This window comes from Typha angustifolia, chromosome 15 (genome assembly GCF_048772165.1).
Source record: "Typha angustifolia cultivar Huaian chromosome 15, ASM4877216v1, whole genome shotgun sequence".
Taxonomy (NCBI): domain Eukaryota; kingdom Viridiplantae; phylum Streptophyta; class Magnoliopsida; order Poales; family Typhaceae; genus Typha; species Typha angustifolia.
In genome coordinates, this window is record NC_133253.1 from 3,772,912 (window position 1) to 3,794,170 (window position 21,259).

Below are 21,259 nucleotides of genomic sequence, written 5' to 3' on the forward strand. Positions count from 1 at the left end.
GAATGGCGGAAACTGAATCATTCTTTTCTGAAAGAAGCCAAGATATGGCTCTGCTTCATTTTAAAATGCTATCCCCTATTTATGTCTATCAGTAATGTAAGCACAAAACATCTATACACTGTCATCGCCAAAACAAAACAGAAAGCTATCAACAATATACAAAATGTGAGGAAAGTATCTATTTCACTCACTCTGCTAAACCCAGATCATCCGAAATACAAGTATACCAAACCACAAAATATAACCAGTATACCCAACCAAGATAAAACTAGAGTTCCAACAAGCATCCAAAAGAAAGCTAACGCAAACAGGGGTTGGAGGCTTTCAATCATCCAAGGTGATAAGAGTCTTCTTCAGAAACTGCATCATGTACCTCTAATATATTAAAAATAATATAAGTTCCAAATTTATCTCATTAGATGTCTGAATCACTACATCATGTATGTAGATAACACTAAAGCAAGTTTAGTGATTAAAAAGTACAGGCAGTTTCAACATTCTGCAAGGAAACTAGTGCAATTGGTTCAACACAGGACACTTCTTGCTTGAGAATCCGACTATCCCCTCAACCAAGCGTTCCTGTATGATGAGTTATCTCGCAGAGAGGCATCATGGGGCTTATACTCCATCAAGTAGCTGTGGGGTAATGTCAGATGGCGCTTTATTGAATCTCTTAAAGCCATCACAGCCTAAATAGTGAAAAAGAGAGACTGGAATCAGCATTCAAGGCATAAATCTGATGAAAATGTCAAAGGCAGGCAGGTAGAAAACCTGGTGGTCTGATGCATTCCGGTTCCAAACACTTAAAATATCTTCATTGAAACGTATACTAAGCACAGCACCACATATGTTATCTCCATAATCAAGTTGATCACCAACTAATGCCAGCACCTACAAACAGGCACCAGTAAGAATATCACAGACAGCTCAAAGAAATTAAGGAATTGTATACTTATTGAACACCAAAAGGAAGAAAAGAAAAGGAAAAAAGAGAAATTGCGGTATGATTACAAGAACAATAACAGCAGCACATAAGTTGCAAATTAATTGATTTCAGAAAAATAGTACCTAGATGAGATCACTCATACATGCACTGTATGGACTCCGTAATGCTTAAAGATTCTAGACTAGTTTAATAGATTTTCTGGTAATTACCCTCCACATGCTGCCCCTACTTACATGTCTAGTACAACGAATTTCCATTTTATTTATTTATAGCTTGACTAATCACCTCAATATCCTCATCACAGGCTGTGTTCTAGACTTCTACTTGCCCAACTTCTCATCTATAAATATCATTAAGTGAAGATAGAAACATGAAATTACTAATTCGACTAGTTTGCTAAAATCAGAAACCCTGTTGTCTATGTGGTTCTATGGAATAGGCTTGACAGCATATTCAACACCACTTTGAAATCATTCGACGTATTCGAATAGTATAACTCCAGAATAATCTTATTCCCCAACAAAAAGCTCTTTAGAGGTGATGCGGCATAACAAATGGAGCTATGTGTTTGTGCATCTATCAAGCAGAGGAGATTGGAGAAAGTGAGGATGCGAGAAGGTAATTGATTCAAAGAGAGAGAGACCAGAGAGAGAGAAAAGCATGAACAACCCACGGTATTGTAAAATCCATGATTGGACTGGACCAATATGATGTAAGAAAACTAAGAATCTCTCAATTACGTTGTGTCAATTCACTCAATTATTTTATTTAGTTCTTGAACATACTTCCTAGGACATTCAACCAATTGTAACTCATATAATGGATGTAATGCTCTCTATTAATCATCATGCCCATATAGATTCATTCAAGATGGGTCTTATTAGAGGACTAGTGAAGCTTAATACCAAGATGGCATAGAAAAACCCTTATATGATACAATCATCAACCATGACATTATTTGATGTGCATGATCAAATGCTAATATAGATGCAATGAACTACAGATCCAAGATCTTCTAAACTTCATGTAGCATCATGTCCAAGTTTCAAAAAATTCAAAACTTCTGAGGGGGTTATGGTACTGAATCCATCACCGTCAGAATTGCGATCTCTACTATATGGTTGGCCAAAGAAGATTTTCTTCTCCTGCACGCTTACTTCCAATCCATAATATGCAATACATCTTCTGTAATGGCAATCGAAGAGCTCTCAAATATGACGACCTATTGGGTACTAGAAGAATTATTTAAGCAAGAGATAAAGTCAAAACTAAATCTACTACATCTATCTTTCTGAAACCTAAAACTAGCACTTCCATGTGTCACATCTACTATAGCATGAAGAGTGGCTTGTACAATATCCCATGTTTGCTAAAGAAGATCAGAGAAGAGGATTGTAAATACTGCTACATTCAACACCAGAATTTAGGACTCAAAGTGAATGTAATCTTCCACTCACATGTCCCTTCTCAGGAGACAATCTGTGACGTAAACTACATTACCAACAAAGGGAAGAGACTAGATTTTTTTAATTAAAAGCCACTGTTTAAATGCAGAATAAAAAGTAACGATCCACGTATAGTCTAAACTACATTACCAGCATCAACTACAAGGGCAATTCAGTATAGATCACAAATAAATACGTATCTTTCTATTATATACCTTTTCCCAACAAAGTGAGGTCACCTAGAGAAAAAATTCAATTTTTATAAGTCTCCACAAAAGTGCTTTACTAGCACTAGACAACCTAACATTTTCACAATCCCACATGAACCTAATAATACTAATAATTTGTTCATATTTCCTGCAAGCAAGAAGTGTACCTTGTGACTTCAAGCGACTTTATAGGCAATAGGAGGGAAACAGGATACTTCTCAATGCATCATCAAACATTTTATAAAGTCAGTGACTCGATTCAAGTGTAAAGGTATGTACTCTCGCTTAATGGATTACGTACATATGATTATTTTGAAATTAACAAGATAGAGATAGTGCTCCTACATTACCACAGAAAAGAAAAAGAAATACTTATTTTTAACATGTGTATTCAACAAAGATACTTTAACTGCAGTAGATAAACAAAATCTTTTAAACAAGCTAAGAGAGGCATATTAATATAGAAGTTGAAAGTCTAAGATAAAGAGAGTCAATGAATGATAACAATGTTAATAACTGATAACCCAGTTATGCTTACCAAATCTTCCCAGAAACGACCTGAAACAACTTTTTTGAACCGTATGATCCACTTTCCACCATTACAATTTGCTGCATCCTGGCAGATTAAACTTCTCTTTAGCCAACAAATGTGATAAAAAGTGCATTTTCTTTTTACTAAACTTAAAGTTGCATAGAAATTTCTTTCAAACTCTTTTTATGCTGTCTATAGAATATACTACAGAATAAATCACTTCAATTCATTGAAAAGAGTACCTCCCATAGAGGCCGGATACCCTCTTTAAAAAGATGGAGATCTGTTGGACTCGGTAGAGATGAGGGGCGTGCAAGATGGCAATAGCAAACCCAGAATCCTTCAACCTGTAAAGTATAAACATCCATAAGCCATTCAAAATGCTACCATTGGTGACTATCTGTGCTCCTCGATAATATTTCAACAAGATGCATACCGTACTGAATTCTACAATTTTCTTAATGTTGTCCTCATATGATGTTTGTGACCGCAATCCGGGTGTTCGACGCGTGTACCAAAAGACAAACTTATGCTGAAAACATACAGAGAATTCATCCATCAGAACAAGGAAACAGATATGACGAAACCCTCGATCACCTAGTATGTTTCAACTCTCAAGCAGTAACCAAAACCTCGCACTCACGTTAACATAAGAAGTTCTCTACACTTACAACTGATATGGGCAAGAAACACCAAATAATTTGATGCAAATGTTAATTATCATACATTCCAAGCATCTAACAAAGGGGCGTCTCACGAGAAATCTAGGGATTTAGTGATCAAATCCTAATCTAGTAAGGAGAAGTTGATATAGACATAGATCAAATACAAAATAAAAATAAAAAAAAGGAAAAGAGGAGATCGAGAAAGCGATATGGACCTTCAATGGATGGAGGCCGGCTTTAAGCTCGCGTGCTTGGCGCTCGGAATCTTCGGTGTCGTTCTCGGCATCTGTTAGCGTGGAGGCGACGGTGGGCCGCGGCGGGGAAGCGGCGGCAGAACCACTGTTCTCCACTTCCTTCTTCTCACTAGTAGAATCCATCGTCTCTCCTCTCTCCCTCTCTATGCACCCATCCTCTCCCAATTTATAGAGCAGTCTTCTTACTAAGACGCTTCTTGTCTAGGGAAAACCAATTGAGATTTCTTTTCGGATCTATTCAAGAATTAGAGAGCGCCGGGTGGGCCGAGTCGGATTTGGGCCTAATTGTTAAGGATTGAGCCAATCTTGACCCGATACCAATCGGGTGCAATAGTAGACTCGAAGAAATTAGACCCGACCATAAAGCTCGTCCCAGACTCCCATTCAAACTCCACTTTATTAATCTTTAAACATGGACACATTGCTCCGTTGATGTTTTGTGTAATCTTTGTGCAGATGAGTGGATTCTTTAGTGCAAGTAAATTCCCTGGTGTTGTGAAAGTAGGGTGTTTATTTTATGTTGAATTGAAATATATAATCTACTAATTATATTTTGGAATTTAAAATATATTTATCATTAGTATACGTAATTCATATTTTTAACTGGTAGTTAATTTTGCTTAATAATGAAATACACGATGCATTGGGAATGAAATCTAATATTGTGTCAACGATATATGAATCTTACTATCGTCAAGAGTAAACAATTTATATTTTAATTACTAAAGAAGACCCACATACGTAGTTCGATTTAAAGCGTATTTATTTACCATATCAAATGCACTGGTATTTATACGTACCTTTTTACCCACCTATATAAAAAATAAATGATAATAGCAAAATGATATAAAATCATTTTAGGAATAGATTTTTAGTGTAATTTGTCATCTCAGATATATTTTGTTACTAACTCTATCTTTGTGTCTATAGTAGTTTCGCTAAGGTTTGGTATAGATCGAGGACATTGCACAGTACCAACAATCTTTCCCTCTCTCGTCTCTTAATTGAAGTGACTTCTAATATCCAAACCTTGTTGCCGGATTTGAGCCTCATCTTTCGTCTCTGAGCTCATCGTCTCTTCTCGATGTCGCTCATCTCCCTTCCTTCTTTCCTATCTTTTGCCTGCTACTACATATGCGTTGCTGCTAGTGACCTACCTTTCGATTTACTTCTCATTTCGCATTTGGCTTCACTTGGCTTGCCATGTTGATGAGGATAAGATAGGTGATCTATAGGTATGGGACCATACATAGTAGCAACTTGTGTTTACCGGATGTCTATTTTGTTTGTATCTTGCACCATGCTTTTTTGTAGGTTCTTAGGTTTATTTTAATTTGCTTTGCCTTGTTGCTATTGTTAGTGATCTTTAATTCTTTTGTCTTTGCAAATTCTTAGGGTAAATGTATTAGATTATGTTACTTCGATTCGTAGCGGTTGAAATTTAGATCAGTATGAGATTTGTAATCCGTGGGTGGAAGCACAAATTCCTAAATATATGATGAGAAGTGATGATAGAATGGACATTGGGTATGGTGGTGATGGTTTGCATATATGGATGCGATAGATGATTGAAGGCTATGATTGGCTTATGATAAAAACCGGTTAAGATAGAGAGACAAAACGGGAGAAGTAGGCCTAACTAGGGAAATCGAAGAAAGAGAGAGATTAGAAATTGTGCCAACCGAAGAGGTGCTGGCGGGTTAGTTGGTCCTATTTATAAAAATTAAATTAAAGAGTCTTAAACAAATTTAACTAAACCATTCTTATTTTTTCGGATTAACCTTCGACGATCTTATCCAACATATTATTTGAATATCCATAGAATATTATGCGAATATTTTCTTGAAACTGTTTACTGAATTTAGCTAATTAAATAAAATTCTAAGACTTTAACTAAACCTAAATAATATAACTAAACTCAATCCATTAAGCTCAATATCTCTATAATATGATCCGATCTAATACAGCTTGTTACCAGACCTACGCAATAACTTGAGACGCTTTGCTCATCTGAATTTGTTAAGGTCGATCTTCATTTAGTTTATTATTTATGCCATTAGGCTTGATGCTTTTCTTTAATTATAATGTTTTATCCATCTTCTTCTGCGCATCGAGCCTACGAGCTTTCCCTAAAGAAAAGGGGGATATTATATTTTACTCTAAGTATCCAAATTTTAATTCACTCGTATAAAGTAATTTGTAATATTTTATCCCCTCGTAGTATATATTAAAATGGAACCATTATTTTTTTTCACCACCTTTGATCAAAGGGTTGGATAAGCCTTTTAATACAAATAATATCAATTTTATTATATTTTTATTATTTAAAATATAATTAGTATTATTTTAGATGCATGGTAAAATTTATCTAGATATGAACAACGTTATTTCTGACGATATATTTAAATCAGACACGTGGTTGGATAAAATATAATAAAAAAATTAATTATTTTAGTTTAACAATAATTATAAGGGATAAAAGAACACACCAAAAGAAAAAAAAAACCTACAGGGGTCAGTTGAATTTAGTCGTAAGTACAGGGGACTAAAATGGAATTTCCCCCAAAAAAGGTCCAATCTCAGATTCATCAAAAGTCCAGTTTCGAATGGACGGCTGAGAATCATCTTTGATCAGTCCTTATCGTTCCGTGGACATTTCAATCCTCTCTCCTCCTCTTCGCCCTAACCCGAATAAAATCCCCGACCCAATCGGAGCTCCCGGAGAACAACCCAAGCGGCACCATCGAGATCGTGAGGAAGAGAGCAAGAGCGAAAGCGAGAGCGAGCGGAGCGGCGAGGTAAGAGTCGTTTGCGAGTGCACACGCGATCCCTAACTATCTATCTATCTATCTATCTATGGCTTCCTCCTCCTCCTCCTCCTCCTCCTTTCGTCTTCTCTTCTTCTACTCATTCGGTAGAACGCCCAAGAGGAGGAAAAACCCCATTCTCAACACAATAAACGCGCCGTTGGTCTTGTGCAGGAGAGTGAGAGGTAGAGAGAGTGCGAATCCGAGAGGTAAAGAGGGAAGTGAGCCGTAGATTTGTACATAGGGTGAGGAAGACGAGACGTTTGTGAGAGAGAAAGAGAGTTTGTTTGTCTCGTGGATTTGGACTCTCGAGGATTATGGCTACCAAGCTCGTGGTTAGTACTTTAATCCCTTTCCGTCTAATTGGATTTGTTTTTCTTTTGCTATTCGTTTCGGTAATAGAGTGGAATCCTTTTATCGGGCTTGGTTCAGGTTCTTGGAATCCCTTGGGATGTGGACACGGAAGGATTGAGGGAGCACATGAGCAAATTCGGGCCTTTAGATGATTGCATCGTGATGAAGGTTGGCACCTCTTCTCACAAATCTTTAGCAGTTCTTTTCTCATTCTTTCCTTTTATTCCAGAACCATAATTTGCTTTGCTGCATTTCTTCGGATTACAGAGGAGTTGAGTTATCTATGTACATGTTTTCGTAACTCGTATTAGGCAGCTAATCATTTTTTTTTATTAATCGAGCAGTGGCGTTCTTGTAATCTTATTACTCGTGGCTAGGGATAGATTATGGACCACTATCCCAGCATCTTATATTTGCCCATCTAGTTCTTGTTAGGTTGTCTACTATTGGCTCTTCTTTGGAATTTCTCCGGGAGGTAGGTCGTCTTGGCAAATCAATCATTGCATTGATTGCACAAATCAATCAGTACTTGAAATCTTGAATAATTTCTTAAGATGCCTTATTTTTTTTAAAAATCTAAAGATGTCTTATTTTATGAAATAATTTTTAAAGATGTCAAGGTAAAAGATTCACAGTTTCATTAATATTGCTTATTAATATGTTGTCAATTAATTTTTACAATTATATATGCTCCACTGTATGCCAATGCATTTGATCGTTTAACTACTTGCCATGCAAGGCTTCACAGTTCACTGCAATTCTTTTCTCTGACTATTGGTAACGCCCTAATATAGGAGCGATCCACTGGACGTTCTCGTGGCTTTGGTTATGTTACATTCTCATCTGCAGATGATGCAAAGGTAACTATATGAATTTGAATTTTTTTTGGTTACAGTATAGAGATTCACTAGTTGATCTTTGGGCATGAATATGTGAAGAAATATTATTGCAGGAAAGATTGTATAGATAATCTGTAACTTTTGGCAATCATCTTATTTTTCATGGTGCCATGTTTTAGTAGCAACCCAACAAGCTTATTTGGTGACTCTAATATGAATATGAAGCAAATCTTTTTCACTAAACAAATATTTGCTATTTGATCTTTTTCTTTTATATATGTCGCTTTCCTTGGAGGATATATTCTGATGTTGCACACTCCTATTCAGAATGCATTGGAAAGTGAGCATGTTCTTGGAAATAGAACTCTTGAAGTAAAGGTGGCAACACCAAAGGTATGCTGATGAATATAATTTTGTTATCCGTCATCATATACGTATGTATTATGATATCCACAAATCAACTTTTTTACATAAGAGATAAGGCTACTGAATATCATATCTCTATTTTCTGAAATGGAAATATGCTACTTTATTTACATATTCAATTCAGGAAGAAATGAGGGGCCCAGTCAAGAAAGCCACTCGAATATTTGTAGCCAGAATTCCACATTCTGTAAATGAGTCAATGTTCCGGAGGTAAGAAGTTAATGGGCCTATCTAAGTGATATACTTGATAACAAAGTTTGGATTTTTGCACAAACTCTCTGACTATTAGGGGTGCATTTCAGTTATTTTGAGGCTTTTGGAGAGATTACGGATCTTTACATGCCAAAGGTAAGAGATGTTTGCTTTCTTATTTAAATATTTATTCTATTATGTGCTACTTCACGACTATTCTCCGTATTTGATTCTTTCACCAATGATATTAATAAGCCATGTGATACAGTGACAGATTGTAGAATTGACTCATGAAATCTTGCAAAGTTTAGGTACTTTGTGTCATGGTGGTTGGTAAAATTTGAGTAGTGGAATTTAACTTCTTGTTTTTTTTAATGTTTAATTGATATTGCAACACCTCGATGACATTATGAGATTATAATAAATTGTTTGTGAATATACAGAAAGTTGGGCCGAATGCATTTTTGTTTTATATCTGTCTTGTGAACTCTTCACATGCAAGTTTTTTGATGCTTTTATTTGTTTATCACTACACATTCTTGAGTGGTGACTACTGAAGATTGTTCAACCTTGGATGTGCTTAATATCATTAAGGTTCTATCAAATTTGATGTTCCCTGGTAAATACAAACAGTAGAAATATGAATTGACACTTTTCCATTACATATGAGTCAAATTTTGTGTGTAGTTATGATAACCATATTGCAAGCTGGTATCCTAATGTGGTAATAATAAAATTTTCTTTTGGAGGATGGACATGAACATCTTAAGTTTCTTCTTCTTTGTTATTTTTTTGGAAAAACCTTATGTATCCTTGTAAAAAAAGTGAAATAGAGTAGGAGATGTGAAAGATAAAAAAAAAATTAGTTTCCTAGTTGGTCGATCAGTTTTATGCTTACCAGTTGCCTTGAATGTTAAATTCTAGATATGAAGTCAAATGCTCGATAAATGGAATTTGGGATAACATGGGGGGCTTCTGTGCAACATTTATAGTCGGTTGGCAGGTCTGGAAACTTAGTGATTGTAGTGTATACTGATGCATTTATGGGGTAATTCTTCTGTTACCTTGAAACATGGGAAATGGCTAGGTAGATAGAGAAGTACATAAGTTCTAACTGGGCTTTTTCTATATGTATTGACACCAAATGCTTGATGAGTGCAAAATCAGATAGCAGTGAGGGCTTTTGGAAATCTGTACAAAAATTCGTAGGTTGGAGAACAAACTTGTTGGCTGTTGTCCAAATTGTTGCAACTAGAGAGAAATTTAGGAAAGTATCTGTAAAAAGTTGTAAGTTGTTCATTTCTTAAAGCACATGGTAAGTCACAGTTTTGCTGGTACCTTCTCTTGCAAGTAATCAAATGACGTACCTGTACTTAATGAGTTTATAATTTTTGACCAAGTTCCATCTGTTGACCTCCATTGGACTAAATATATATTGATGAGCAGAATTTCATGATGGAAATTGACCCTCTAACCCTTTGTTTATATCATTTTGATATTGAAACATCGCAATATTGCATATGTTCATTGTTCCTAAAATTTTATCCGTTGTGCTTCAGTTTTATATAGAATTATTTGTCATGGCAAATAGTGATTTATGAATTGTAGGACCAAGGAACTAAAGAGCATCGGGGAATTGGGTTTATCACTTTCGAGAGCGCAGGTAGTTGCCGTTGCACTTTAGCTTTTACCATTATGTCTTTTCTTATTGACTGTTCTATGTTTTTTCTTCTATTTATTGGGCTTATCACTTTGTGTTTCTTTTATTTTGCTTGAGCAGAATCTGTAGATGCCATAATGGCAGAGTCTCATGAACTTGGTGGTTCAACTGTAGTGGTTGACCGTGCAACTCCAAAGGCAACTCTCAGAAACTGTGTATCTTTTGCTTTTCTATCAGGCTAATTTAGCTTTTCCTATTTTGTTAGAACTCTACTGATAGACGCTTGAAGTTACTATCTTATGTTCACATCCTTTAGTTTATTATAACTGCTATAATTTTTGTGATTAATTTTCACTTTCTTTCTGAGTTTAGGATGAAGACATGAGATATCCGAGCAGAGCATTACAAGGTGGATATGGTGCATATAATGCTTATATAACAGCTGCTACTAGGTATGCAGCTCTTGGTGCACCCACACTTTATGACCACCCTGGATCAGCTTATGGGAGTAAGTTTATAAGTTCATAATTTTTAAGCAATACATTTACACAATTAGGATCGGCAGGTTGGACTGCATAATCATTTGTTCTCTTTATGATATAGGAGGAGGATATTTTGGACCTTCCCGTGGAATGGGCAAAAAGATATTTGTTGGCAGACTTCCGCAGGAAGCAAGTGCTGACGATCTGCGGCAATACTTTGGCAGATTTGGACGCATTGTTGATGTGTATGTTCCAAAGGTATAGTGTGATACTTCCATTATTGTGGGTAGAGTTGGTCATAGTCTCCTAACTGGTGCGCTATTTGACTAGGATCCTAAAAGAACCGGACATAGGGGATTTGGTTTTGTTACTTTTGCTGAAGATGGTGTAGCAGATCGTGTTTCACGCAGAACTCATGAAATTCTAGGACAGGAGGTACGTGATTCGAAAAGATTTATGTACATACTTACATACATACATGCATATGTATAAATAAACATATATATATATATATACATATGCATGCTCATATGGATTGAATTATAAAATAAAAGTGTATATCTAGAATGGGTGGGTATCTTAGTTCGTAAATAATGCATTAAACAATGCAAATGGACTAATGCCATTACCAAAATACATATGCCCGTTTCATACATTAATGTATTGTACTTTCAAGGGTATTGAAATTAGGTGCTTCTTGAGATTGTATATGCAGGAAGTCCAGGAGGCAGCTAAGATTAAATTGAAGACTACCTTGATGTGAACCTATTATCTTATTATTGTGTGTTATCTATGATAAAATTGTTATTTAATATAGAATTATGCATAAAGAAGAGGCTGTACTTTCAGTGACAGGATTTATATATGTTTATATTGTTAATGCAGGAAAGTAGTTTTTTTTTTTTTTTGAATTTAATGATCTGCATAATAGAAACAGAACCCAATAGTATATGGTTAGTTTGAGGAAGGTTCACAGGTTGATGTTATATGCAATACACAAAAATTAGTTTGTGTGTAGATTGGTTAAAGCATATACGTGCAATCTCAGTAAAGTTTTGTTCAGTAGTTCTGTAATTTCTTTCAATAGGTTGTGGAGATTTAAATTCCTCGTCTTCGTAAGCCAGACGTTATTCCTAACTTTTGGTCCCCTGTATACCATATTATATTAAATTTGATGCAAGTGCTGGATTTCCAATCAGGTTGCTATAGACTCCGCTACACCTCTAGATGATGCTGGTGCAAGTGAAGGTTATGTGGAACCCCCTGAGGCATATGGAGGGTATGGTCCCATGAGATCTTATGGAAGACTCTATGGCAGCCTTGATTTTGATGATGTAAGTGAATAGCACAATCTTGCACACGAATTTATAGTTAAATCACCAGTTTGGATGAGGGACAAAGTAATTTTTTGTGAAGCTATTGTTTAGTGATGTAGAATTACATCTGGTAAGGCAATAGTTGATGTTGTTCTTCCCAAACTTTCTGCCATCTGTGCCCTTTGTACTATGCTAATTTATGTATATGCCATATTCCTTACTCTCTCTTTTCTCTTATTACAGTATGGTTATGGTGCCAGTGGCAGCAGCAGGCCATCCAGAATGGGTTGGCGGTACAAACCTTATTAGTGCGGCACGCTGCAAGCAAAATGTCACTCTCAGTTAACATTTTCCTTAGCTTTGTAGAACACTAAGTTGGTTTGAAATTGATCTCTCTCGACATAACTGGTGATTTGATCTATGATCTATCTGTACCTAATGTTTATGGGACGAAATTATGAATTCCTCGTGGACAATTGCAAATGTTTCCTTGAGCGGAGTTCATTATTCTCCATATTTAGAAAGATCACCCAATAAGTTTGTCTTTACGAGCATCTACTCAACTCTCTTGTTTGTTATTCCCATGCAATTTGTGAGGGGATAATTTCGCAGTGATACACAAAGATAGGCCTCTAGGTTTGCTAATCTTGGAAGTGTACGTCTCCATTAAAATAAACCAGCGTTCTTTATTTACTTGATAACGAAGAAAAAATAAAAATAAAAACAGGTTCCAAAGAAGCGACTTCCCACTGGGCGATGAAAAGCATGCGCACAGGAAGTGAAAAATAAAAGGCGAACAAATAAATTACTTTTGGCATCCTTTCAAGTCCCGATGAAGAAGTGCTCAACTTTCTTTCTTTCTTTCTTTAATGTCTCAATGCCGTGGGACGAAGGGATAAGGTAGGAAGCAACAGGAAGCGGACGGAGGACTGGTTGGTGGATAAAGAGAAGGGATGCATGAACCATGCATGCATGCATGCATGTGAGCATATCCAATACTTCGGGCTGCAGAGAGAACGTGTCGCCTTGCGGAGACCACCATCTTCTGGATCACTTATTAATGGCAGGAGAGGGAACAAAGAAACCGATGCTTCTCTCCAATCTGCCTACATGGATCCTGTTCTCAAACCACAGGCAAAGACCTCCATTCCACTTTGCTAGCTAGTCTTAAAAGGGACAGACAAAACAATCAAACTTTCAATCAATTCTTTGAAGCTTACTTACTACTCTATGTAGATATGATAAAGAGTTGTAAGAAAACAAGAAACAAAAACTTCAGCCTTCTGCGTGTGTGAATAAGATTAGATGGAGTCCTCCAGGAAAATATTAAAATAATGAAAGTTGAAACAAAGAGAGCTCACTGTCGGTGTTCCCAGAACACCATCTCGGCATGCTACCGACAGACAAAGCAACAGTCGTTTTCACGTCTGATTTCTTGCTTCTTTCTTTTTTTTTTCTCTTCTCCTTTTTTTCCCCCGTTTACATTCATTACCAGCAAGGTGTAGACAAGGAAATTATTGATAGTATATATTATTCTGCATACAATAAATATATATGTGACAGTTTTCTATCAACAAGTGGAATAAACCGAGAAAATTACACCATTATTTACCTTTTCCAACTCTATTATTTATCTCATTATGTGCATAATTAAATCTACTCTTTCCTGAAAAATCGAGACTAGAAAAGCGAGATACGTGACTACCGTTGGATCTCCGTTCTCGGCGGCAACGCAGCATGCGCAGAACCCGCATTGCTCTCTGATCTTCCATGTGAGTCGTTTTAAATGGTTTCTTTTGAATAGTTCTTCTTCTGTTTTAAATAAATATATTTTATGTGAAAATATTATAAATAAATCCAATGTAGATTATTTATATCACTGTAGTTTGCTAGTTTGGTTATGCCAGAGGTTACTGGTAAACGATTCCCCTCCTATGTTGGGAATTGATGTTTGAAAAAATTGTAGTGGCATATTAGTTTTAGATGTTTACGGTTTGAATTTATTTGTTATGAGAATTAATTAGATTGTCTAATTTATATATTTATTAATATCTCCAGAGACACATGACCCATAACATATTTTAAAAAAAGAAAGAAGAAGTTATAATTACTAAAATACCCTTGTACCACCGCAGGCTTTATATTATTCTTTCGCCTCATCCATTTCCATTAGGTTCACTGTAGCTAGCTAGCATCCTATCTTCTCTACGCAAGATTCTACGGCAACTTTAAACTCCATCTTCTTCTCCCTCGAGAAGCAAATGGATGTGGGATTCTTTAGAGCACCGGCAGATGCTTACAAGGGAATGGAGTCGAATGACTTCTCCAAGCAACCGTCGCTCGAGTTCATAACTGGAGCTTCTCACGGCCACGTGACGGTGGCGGCGATGAGGGAGGCGATATTTCACGTGGCGGCCATGCAGCCGATCGACATCGACCCGGCGGCGGTCAAGCCGCCGAAGCGGCGGAACGTGAAGATATCGAAGGACCCGCAGAGCGTGGCGGCGCGGCACCGGCGGGAGCGGATCAGCGAGCGGATCCGGATCCTGCAGCGGCTCGTCCCCGGCGGCACCAAGATGGACACCGCCTCCATGCTCGACGAGGCCGTCCATTATATGAAGTTCCTCAAGACTCAGCTGCAGTCGCTAGAGCGGGTGGCCGCCGCCACTGCCGCCGCCGTGAACCCGAACGCCGAGCTACGGTTGTTAGCTCGTCAAACTTGTTTTAAGCATTTTAATTGATAGACTCAAGACGGTGGGTTTGAATTTGATAGGTTGGTATGTTCTTGTTGATAGGTTGGATCGGCGGGATTTGAACTCAGGATCTCTTGCTGTCTTCGAGCCAAAAGAAGAGGTTGTCACGAGTCCTCCTTCACAATTGTTGCAGAGTGGAAATGGAGATGAGTGGTGGAAGTGTTAAGGTGAACTAGTAAGGAGACTATAGTAGTGTGTGAAATTGAAATACTGTTCCTATATATATGGATCCTTTGCGATGTGAAACATAATGATGAAGTATATCAATAGTGGAGACTTTGAGGTAGCTCCCTTTTGCAAGTTAATTAGATCTGGTTACAACTTTGGTCTATTGGAACAAGGTACTGTGATTCTGAGACACTATTCTCTTCTACTTCATTTGTGGTGATCAAATCAGTGACAGAGTTCTTTTAACTCTATTCTGAACTTTTAAACCTTTTATATTCGAACTCCATTGGTTAATCTTATTTTTTTTAGTATTAATATTTTTAGAGTAAACTTGATTAGATATAAAAGAATAAAAATTTGTTTAGTTACGGAACTAGTTCAAAAATGGTCCCTAAACTCAAAACAAATAAGACCTTTAACTCTTAGTCATAATAAGAGATTCACAGAATCAATAAAGTTCATATAAAATTCAACAGGGATATGGCCCAGGACTCCCAACAACGCCATAAATGAGTGAACTTTTCGTTCCTGTAGACCCTCTTCCACAATTATGATCATCCACATGATATAATGATCTACTTTTACACAAACGTAATTCTTATAACGTTCATACTAGTATCCAGAACAAAATTAAATGTGAGATATCATCCGAGTAGAAACTAAAGTTTTGAGCAATTTTCAGATGTTCATCCATTCATTCAAGAAGCATAAGCTTCCAGTTTTCTTTGCTTCGGATCACACCGCTAATTTCTAGACATGAAAAAGAGCACATCATTGTTTTAGCAGCAGGTCAAATACCCATCTCTTCCAAAGATCTCCAGCAATGCATGTCATCTGGTCCTTCTTAAGCAAAAGAAGTCAAGAATCTGGTATTTACCACCTTAATCATCCTGTACGAGTCATTATATATCCCTAAGAGTGTGCTGAAATAATGTTAGTCAGCTACATATGCTTACAAAAAGACAATCTTTACTTGATACTAGAGATCAGCAAGCTATATATTGCTAAATTGCTTATAAACCCCAAATTCTATCTCTTACAAGAATGAGTGGACATGCTCATTATTATCATCAGCATCATAATCAGTCCTTATGCAAGTTCTTTCTCCACAATATGGATTGGCCAGAGCACTCAAAGATGAGAAGGCCTTGTTTGTTTTGAGTTTAGAGATCCCCTCTAAACTTATTTAGGAACTCCTAAATTGATTAATAATTAAATATCTTTTTATCTTTTTCATATCTAATTAAATTTATTCTCCAAAAAATCAAGCTAAAAAATAAGACTAACTAATTAAATTCGAATCTCAACCTCAAACCAAACAAGGCCTAAAAGTTTAACAAAGTTTATGACCAACTACTGGCCAGACTAGGAAGAAAGTGATTTTACTGAAGAGGAGGTGAAAGACCAAATCTGTGATATGGAAGGGCAGTACAAAGAGATATTATACATTTTAATTTGACAAAGAGACTTACATTAAGTTGAGCTAAATGAAAAAAAAAGTATCCATGTAGCCAGCTCGAGACACAACCTCAGTTGCAACTCAAGAGATAGGCTTCAAAAGTCATCTAAAGAAGAGGGAGAAGAGCAACAAATTGTCATGAGGATTTGGGACTTACCCTCAATTTTGAGGTATGAGTGGGCCAAATAAACAAATGTGAAGCTTAATCTCAAGCATGATGTAAATTCTAGAACCAATACATCCAAGATTTCATCCACACCAAGCATCTAAAGAAAAAAATGAACTTCCATTGATTAACACTTTTAGACAGGCTTAAAAGTCAATCTCCCTAAGAATCATTTTGCAAATATAAAGGTACACTGTGAGACTTTCATACTTTCTACTCTTTAAATCTGAAACTTGTGCATTCCAGTTCCCATCAGAAATAAGTAGGAAAGAATAGTTCTTAAGAAGATAAGGTAACTAGATAAGAGCATCAGAAACAGCATCAATGGTGTAAAGATCAAACAGTTAGGAATTCGCTAAAAGGAATTTACAAGATACATGACTTGGCCAGTCTTCCAATTACATATTGTCATCTTATTCTACTTTCTTTGAAAGTTGAATTTCAACGAATTATCAATTATTTAATATAAGATCATTTTGAGGTCTATTCTGGTTACTTTCTCATCTTTATTCACTTCTTAATTCGAGTTTGATGAATGGTGTTCCTTTGATGGACCATGCAAGCTCCAAGTGTCGAGATATCCAGAAACAGGATGCAACAAACTCACTATCTCTACATACTGTGTGTACACATAACTTGCATGTATTGAATTGTAAAATTAGTAGGACCAGTGTTAAGGTACTGAATGTAATGTATGCATGCATATATTGTAAAACTAGTAAGACCTTTATGTTAAATCTGGCAAGACACAAAGTTACAAACTAACCCTTGCTAGAAGTACTAATAATGAGAAAAAAAGTTCTGCAGCTGAAGACTTCGCAGAAGATCAAACCATCACTGTTCTGTTAGTAGAAATAGTTATCACCTGCTTGAAAGTTCCTGCTAGTCTGACACATGAAAACCCCAAATTGGAAGTATTGGTTAACAAACATGTCTCAAAAAGAAGCAGCTTACATTAAAAAGAAGTATGTCAAGTTCAAATATGAATATTACCTTAATGAAGTATACTTTATCCTTGCCTGAAGTCAGGAACTATATAATATTACTGAGTACCTTGATACAGATCCATTAGAAATACACCACCTGGCAATAAAGAAGTTCACAGATAATTTTCTAGAACATAGAAACACCTAAGTTTAGCAGATCGTCGAACCACTAAAGATGTTTTGGGTGAACTGACACTAGAGAACATTAACAATACAACACCACGCTCACACTTCTTTGTTGTGCATTCTTAGATATGTGTAACAGAGGAGACTATCTATCCTTATCTTCGTATGCCTAACAAGAAATAACAATTTCAGGAGTTAATATTGTCATGACTGGATCGAGACTTTTGTTTTGATGGCAAGTCTTGATGCAATGTTACTTGTTCAATGATATAACGAAGTGTCTCTATTTGTCATAATCCTCATGGATCTCCAGAGAAAGAAATCTATATATGCAGTGTCTGCAGATTACACTACTGAAAAAAGTAATACATAATCAGCAAAAATCTAGGCATATTTGCATCTGTCAATTTTAAATATCACATCCCATATAGATAAGACTGCTAAAAAGTAAATTGAAAAACACGGCAGAAATAAACAGCAGCGGACTTGATTATATTCATCAAAGAATTACTACAGATGTCCACTAAACAGAAACAGAACAAATAAATGAACGACCTAACCACACATTAGTTTACAGGGACATGATTAGTTAACCAAACATGATCATAACATAGTACACAGTACGTTGAAACTTGAAAGATGATTGTATCTTCAAGAACAAGAATATGGAGACGCTTCAGCTAGTCAAGGATCGCCTTCTGAGCTTTTAGAATGCAAATTAAAACATGTGCACTTATCTTTCATAGCTTCAGACTCCCTCCCATACTCCTTGAATTTATACTCCTCCTGCTTGAAAGCTGATGGCACCTTCCCTTCACTGTAGCACTGGTTACACAAGCTAAAGCGATACTTTGTCTCCTTGAATCTTGATCCTATGATTGGGTATCGACATATTGAACAAGTATGCCGACCATGACGAACGCGATCACCATCTTCAAGCTTCACCAATGTGCCTAAGATCCCAAAACCCCAGTCTGGATCATTGAACATCTCAAGAAACTCAGTATACGACACCATTGAAGGATCAGATTCTCCATGCAATTCCAGCATGTCACTAACACCATGTGAAGGGATATAAACAGCACGCAGCTGCTTAATATAAGCTAAGGCATCACTCCTCCTGATATGTGTTCCACCTTCGTTTGATGGCCGCCATAGAAGAGAATCAAAGACAACCCGCTTGCGACGGTCAGTAGGGCCAGCACAGATAGGGGCAAGAACAGCGAAGAACAACCCAAGATCCACCCGACCTGAGCCAGAGCCGTCCAATACTGAGAGAATCCTCTCATTGATCGCCTTGACAGCCCCTTGGAACGTCTCCGCTTTCAGGAAGCGGAGAAGCCTTCGGAGAATCACTTCCAAAGCAGCCTTGCGAATTGACTTCTCAGGGACCCCAGTCCCAGAATAGGATATGGGCACATCTGTCTCATTCATTTCCTTCTTCAGGAGCTCCACGTCACAGTGGCTGAGCCTCGTGAGCCGCTGGAATGCCCTGATGTCAAGGGCATTGGCCAAATCCAACCTCAGGGTAGTTTTTCTTCCCACTCTCTTGAACTTGGAAGGCTCCACGACGAGAAACCCCCCTTCTTGGTCGGCGCCGTTTCCCTTGGGGATCTTCTTCTTCTTCTTCTTCTGCAGTGTCTTGAGATGGGCGATTGCATCATACAATTCTACTCTCTGGGTCATCTTGAAGGCATCCTTGAGGGCCTTCTTTGCCTCCTCTGACTCCCCTTGCCCCAGGAAAGCCACTGCCTTGTTCAGCTGGGCACGCCAGTGGTTCGGCCGGAAGCCTAACACCCGAGTGTACATCTCCGATGCCCTAGCAAATCGTCCCGCATCCATGTACAGACCCCCGAGGTTATACAGCGCGTCGACATGCCCTGGCTTCAAATCGATCGCTTTCTGGAACTCCTGGATCGCCCGGTCATCCTCCCCCATCGCATGAAGTGCCGACCCAAGATCACAGTGTGCGTCGGCATAGTCCGGCTTTAAGAAGACCGCCTCCTGTAATGCTTTCTCCGCGGCGCGATACTCCCCAACTCCAAAGAGGGCACTGCCCAATAGCTTGAGGGCTCGGAAATGGGTGGGGCAGAGAATTGCAGCCTCTCGGTAGTGCTCGCAAGCGCCCAACATCATGCCTTCGCTCTCCATGGCGATTCCCAAATTGACATGGATCTGAGGAAGGATGCTCGCCGACTGGGCGCCCCCGGCCTCGGCGGCCTCGAGTGCGAGCAAAAACTCCTCCTTGGCTTCGCCGTGGCGGCCGAGAGCGTAGAGGGAGTTACCTGTGCGGAAGTGGGATCGCACGTCCGTGGGCTGGAGCTCGCACGCACGGCGGAAGCTGACGAGGGCATCGCGGAAGAGGCGATGCTCGTATAGGGCGCGGCCGATGACCATCTGGTTGTCGAAGGCCTCCTCGCGGGATCGGGCCGCGTCGGCGCGGCGGCGGAGAACGGCGACCTCCTTGACGAAGGCGAGGTAGTCGCGGCCGGTCTCGTCCCAAACCACGCGGTGCTCGGCCAAGGAAGAGGAGGAATCCGAGGGGCCCATCTCGCGGGACCAGCCGGCGTCTGAGAAGGAGTCAAAATTGTTGTTGTTGTTGCTGCTGCCGACCTCGGCGGCGGCGGTGGCGGAGGAGGAGGAGGATTTCTGGAGGTGCTTGGAGCGGAGGCGCTTCACGAGGATCTCGAGGTCATCGAGTAGCGCCCACGAGGAATCGAACGCGATGCCGTGGTTGGGCGACGCCGCCCACCGAGCTGTGGCGGGACGCGTCGGGGGCGGCTGCTTGGAGACGAGCGCGTCGTCAATGAGGACGGATGAGGACGCCTCTCCGGCGGCGGCAACGTCTCCGGGCGCCGCGGAGGAGGACGCCTCCCCATCGCCGTCGTCATCATGGAGGCCGAGGGAGAGAGCGTCGAAGTCACGGTCGACGTCCCCGGCTCCATCGTCGTAGGTGCGGACGAGGCCGTCGAGGGTGAGCCCACGGTCGGGTTTGATGAAGTCGGCGTAGGTGCGGAAAACCTCGTCGAGGATGGCTCCGATTTGCTCGTCACTGAACCGGACCTTCCGGTTCACCGCCACCACGAGCGCCGCCATCTCCTCCCGGTTCAGCCCGCCGTCCCTGTTCACATCGAATCGCTCAAAGATCCGCCTCACCTTCTCCCCTCGAGCCCCTCGACCCGACTCCATGTCTCTTCTCCCTTCCCTTCCCTTCCCTTCCCTTCCCTTCCCTAGAAGCAATTACTATCACATAGGGAAAAGAGAAGGAATCCAATCTCCTAAAATTAAATCCATCTTAATCCAAACTTAAAATCTCTGGAAGCTGTACGCCTTTCTCTACCAGATCCGCAGAGCGCAGAAGAGCAGCCAAGGAGAAAGGAAAAAAAAAAATAAACTTAAAAGGGGTCTGGTTGTTAACGATGGGAGTCATAATTATAAGCACGGAGATTACATGACCATAGTTTAACCATTTGG

General features: G+C 38.9%; 4 protein-coding genes across 5 annotated transcripts; 2 read left to right on the top strand and 2 right to left on the bottom strand.

Annotated features, from left to right (window-relative positions):
• Positions 1–349: 349 nt before the first annotated feature.
• Positions 350–4,249, bottom strand: LOC140778295 (eukaryotic translation initiation factor NCBP). Its single transcript, XM_073122937.1, has 6 exons — positions 4,013–4,249; positions 3,569–3,664; positions 3,375–3,479; positions 3,139–3,216; positions 772–891; positions 350–689 (listed from the first exon to the last, which is right to left on the bottom strand). Exons 1-6 carry the CDS (start codon positions 4,172–4,174, stop codon positions 558–560), a joined length of 693 nt encoding a protein of 230 aa, XP_072979038.1. The 5' UTR covers positions 4,175–4,249; the 3' UTR covers positions 350–557.
• A 2,442-nt stretch (positions 4,250–6,691) lies between these two features.
• Positions 6,692–12,634, top strand: LOC140779027 (uncharacterized). Of its 2 annotated transcripts, XM_073123966.1 has the most exons (14): positions 6,692–6,849; positions 7,033–7,193; positions 7,291–7,380; positions 8,007–8,072; positions 8,379–8,444; positions 8,602–8,687; positions 8,780–8,825; positions 10,278–10,332; positions 10,450–10,526; positions 10,702–10,837; positions 10,933–11,069; positions 11,142–11,246; positions 12,011–12,145; positions 12,371–12,634. In XM_073123966.1, exons 2-14 carry the CDS (start codon positions 7,176–7,178, stop codon positions 12,434–12,436), a joined length of 1,083 nt encoding a protein of 360 aa, XP_072980067.1. In that variant the 5' UTR covers positions 6,692–6,849; positions 7,033–7,175; the 3' UTR covers positions 12,437–12,634. The 2 variants fall into 2 exon arrangements, with proteins under 2 accessions (XP_072980067.1, XP_072980068.1); XM_073123967.1 differs by lacking the exon at positions 6,692–6,849 and having other exon boundaries at positions 6,877–7,193.
• Positions 12,635–14,321: 1,687 nt separating this feature from the next.
• On the top strand, positions 14,322–15,229 carry LOC140779404 (transcription factor HEC1-like). The gene is made up of 2 exons (XM_073124444.1): positions 14,322–14,828; positions 14,923–15,229. Exons 1-2 carry the CDS (start codon positions 14,389–14,391, stop codon positions 15,044–15,046), a joined length of 564 nt encoding a protein of 187 aa, XP_072980545.1. The 5' UTR covers positions 14,322–14,388; the 3' UTR covers positions 15,047–15,229.
• Positions 15,230–18,252: 3,023 nt separating this feature from the next.
• Positions 18,253–21,197, bottom strand: LOC140777665 (uncharacterized TPR repeat-containing protein At1g05150-like). Its single transcript, XM_073121934.1, has one exon. The coding sequence runs from the start codon at positions 20,972–20,974 to the stop codon at positions 18,470–18,472; it is 2,505 nt and encodes an 834-aa protein (XP_072978035.1). The 5' UTR covers positions 20,975–21,197; the 3' UTR covers positions 18,253–18,469.
• Between the last annotated feature and the right edge of the window lie 62 nt (positions 21,198–21,259).

Excerpts from the sequence above, each read along its gene's own strand:
- LOC140778295 (XM_073122937.1), bottom strand. The coding sequence starts at position 4,174 with ATGGATTCTACTAGTGAGAAGAAGGAAGTGGAGAACAGTGGTTCTGCC. Across the intron at positions 3,217-3,374 it reads GTATCCGGCCTCTATGGGAG|GATGCAGCAAATTGTAATGG; the intron begins GTACTCTTTTCA and ends TTAATCTGCCAG. Across the intron at positions 892-3,138 it reads GTCGTTTCTGGGAAGATTTG|GTGCTGGCATTAGTTGGTGA; the intron begins GTAAGCATAACT and ends GCCTGTTTGTAG.
- LOC140779027 (XM_073123966.1), top strand. Across the intron at positions 8,688-8,779 it reads AATGAGTCAATGTTCCGGAG|TTATTTTGAGGCTTTTGGAG; the intron begins GTAAGAAGTTAA and ends GGTGCATTTCAG. Across the intron at positions 11,070-11,141 it reads TTGATGTGTATGTTCCAAAG|GATCCTAAAAGAACCGGACA; the intron begins GTATAGTGTGAT and ends CTATTTGACTAG.
- LOC140779404 (XM_073124444.1), top strand. The coding sequence starts at position 14,389 with ATGGATGTGGGATTCTTTAGAGCACCGGCAGATGCTTACAAGGGAATG. Across the intron at positions 14,829-14,922 it reads AACCCGAACGCCGAGCTACG|GTTGGATCGGCGGGATTTGA; the intron begins GTTGTTAGCTCG and ends TCTTGTTGATAG.
- LOC140777665 (XM_073121934.1), bottom strand. The coding sequence starts at position 20,974 with ATGGAGTCGGGTCGAGGGGCTCGAGGGGAGAAGGTGAGGCGGATCTTT.